Source organism: Toxoplasma gondii (assembly GCF_000006565.2).
Source record: "Toxoplasma gondii ME49 unplaced genomic scaffold asmbl.602, whole genome shotgun sequence".
NCBI classification, from domain to species: domain Eukaryota; phylum Apicomplexa; class Conoidasida; order Eucoccidiorida; family Sarcocystidae; genus Toxoplasma; species Toxoplasma gondii.
This window is the reverse complement of record NW_017383410.1, coordinates 57-1,570: the sequence shown is the minus strand read 5'-3', so window position 1 is coordinate 1,570 and position 1,514 is coordinate 57. Positions and strand designations below refer to the sequence as shown.

Below are 1,514 nucleotides of genomic sequence, written 5' to 3'. Positions count from 1 at the left end.
GAAAAATGATTAGAAGTCAGAAAAAAAAAAGACCGATAAGTTGTATATTTTTACATGAATGTCACTTCAGTCAGACTGCCCAGCTGTTGCTGCATATTTCCGTAACTTCTGCAACATCCGTTCATTTGTTGAAGGTTTGATAGCTTTCATTGCAATCTCAAAATCACGTAGTGTTATCGGCCGAAGTTCCGTACTGACTAAATTTTTTATATCCTTACGTGATAGGTCACGAATTGGCACCATCGCAGCTTCACGACAAAGAGCAACCAAGTCCGAATTGGAGTATCCATGCGTCCATTCTGCAAGGATTCTGAAAATCCGGCACCACTTACATGACTGATTTAACAAAATTTGGTATTTATGACACTTGTAATGTAGCAGTGTCTGTTAACATAACTTAGTAATTCTACAATTCTGATAAAACTTTTCTTTCAAAGATGGTAAGCAAATAACGAGTTTGATTATTTCATTATATGCTGCTCATCATATTATTGCATCATTAAAATTTATGATAAATAAATATACAAATAAAAAATCGCTTATAGCTTATAGAAAAAGTTTTCAGTGCTTTAGCAAAAATCTACTCCTAACATCCTTTATCAACTAGAGGGATCAAATTGTAAATAATCAAAATTGCTTTCGAGATACGAAAAGAGTATAGTTTAGAACTTTCACTGAAAATGACGCAGTAATAGGCAAAAGTAGGGGTTAACTAAATGCAAAACTAACTTTAGATAATGGAAGTAACAAGCTATTTTATTTAAAACCTAATTTTGGGGACTTACTGCCTTTGTGTAAGACCGAGGTCAAATGAAGTTTTCGTTTTCTCGAGCAATGACATGATTAGTTTAAGGCGTGCTGCTGCATTTGGTACATCAATGAGAATTCGTTTTGGAAATCGGCGTAGAATGGCTGAATCGAGCTCTTCAGGGCGATTTGTTGCACCAATCACCAGTAAACGATCATCTTTTGACGATAACATACCATCCATTTGAATTAGAAATTCCGTTTTCATACGTCTTGAAACCTGAAATGGAAAGGGATTTCAAAAGTTCAGGGTAAAGTTATTCTGAATCCAATATGACAAAAGCTAAATTTAGATTGACGTATATAAAACTTATAATTATTACAGAAATATGTTGAACAAACCTCAGTTTCCTTCTCATTACGTTCACACAAAATGGAGTCAATTTCATCGATGAATATGATTGTTGGTTGCCCATTACGAGCAATTTGAAATAAAGCGCGGACAATTTTTTCAGCATCACCAACCCATTTTGAAGTTAGTGAAGCTGCTGAAACATTCAGGAACATCGTTGAACCACATTCTCCAGCTACAGCACGAGCCTAAAATTCGAAAGCATATCTAATCTAAAAAAAATTCAGAAAATCCAAATATATAGCTCTACATTATAATTTATAATGAAAAATGTAACATGTGTAGATTGATAGAATATATCTACAATTTTTAAATTTTAGGCAAAAATAAATTAAAAACTGTGTCAGAATAAATA

At 33.3% G+C, this 1,514-nt stretch overlaps 1 protein-coding gene across 1 annotated transcript; it reads right to left on the bottom strand.

The window, feature by feature from the left end:
* Positions 1-66: 66 nt before the first annotated feature.
* TGME49_302150 (ATPase, AAA family protein) lies at positions 67-1,314 on the bottom strand (the record flags this gene model as incomplete). Its single annotated transcript, XM_018782417.1, has 3 exons — positions 67-310; positions 786-1,027; positions 1,150-1,314. 3 exons carry the CDS (start codon positions 1,312-1,314, stop codon positions 67-69), a joined length of 651 nt encoding a protein of 216 aa, XP_018634729.1.
* Between the last annotated feature and the right edge of the window lie 200 nt (positions 1,315-1,514).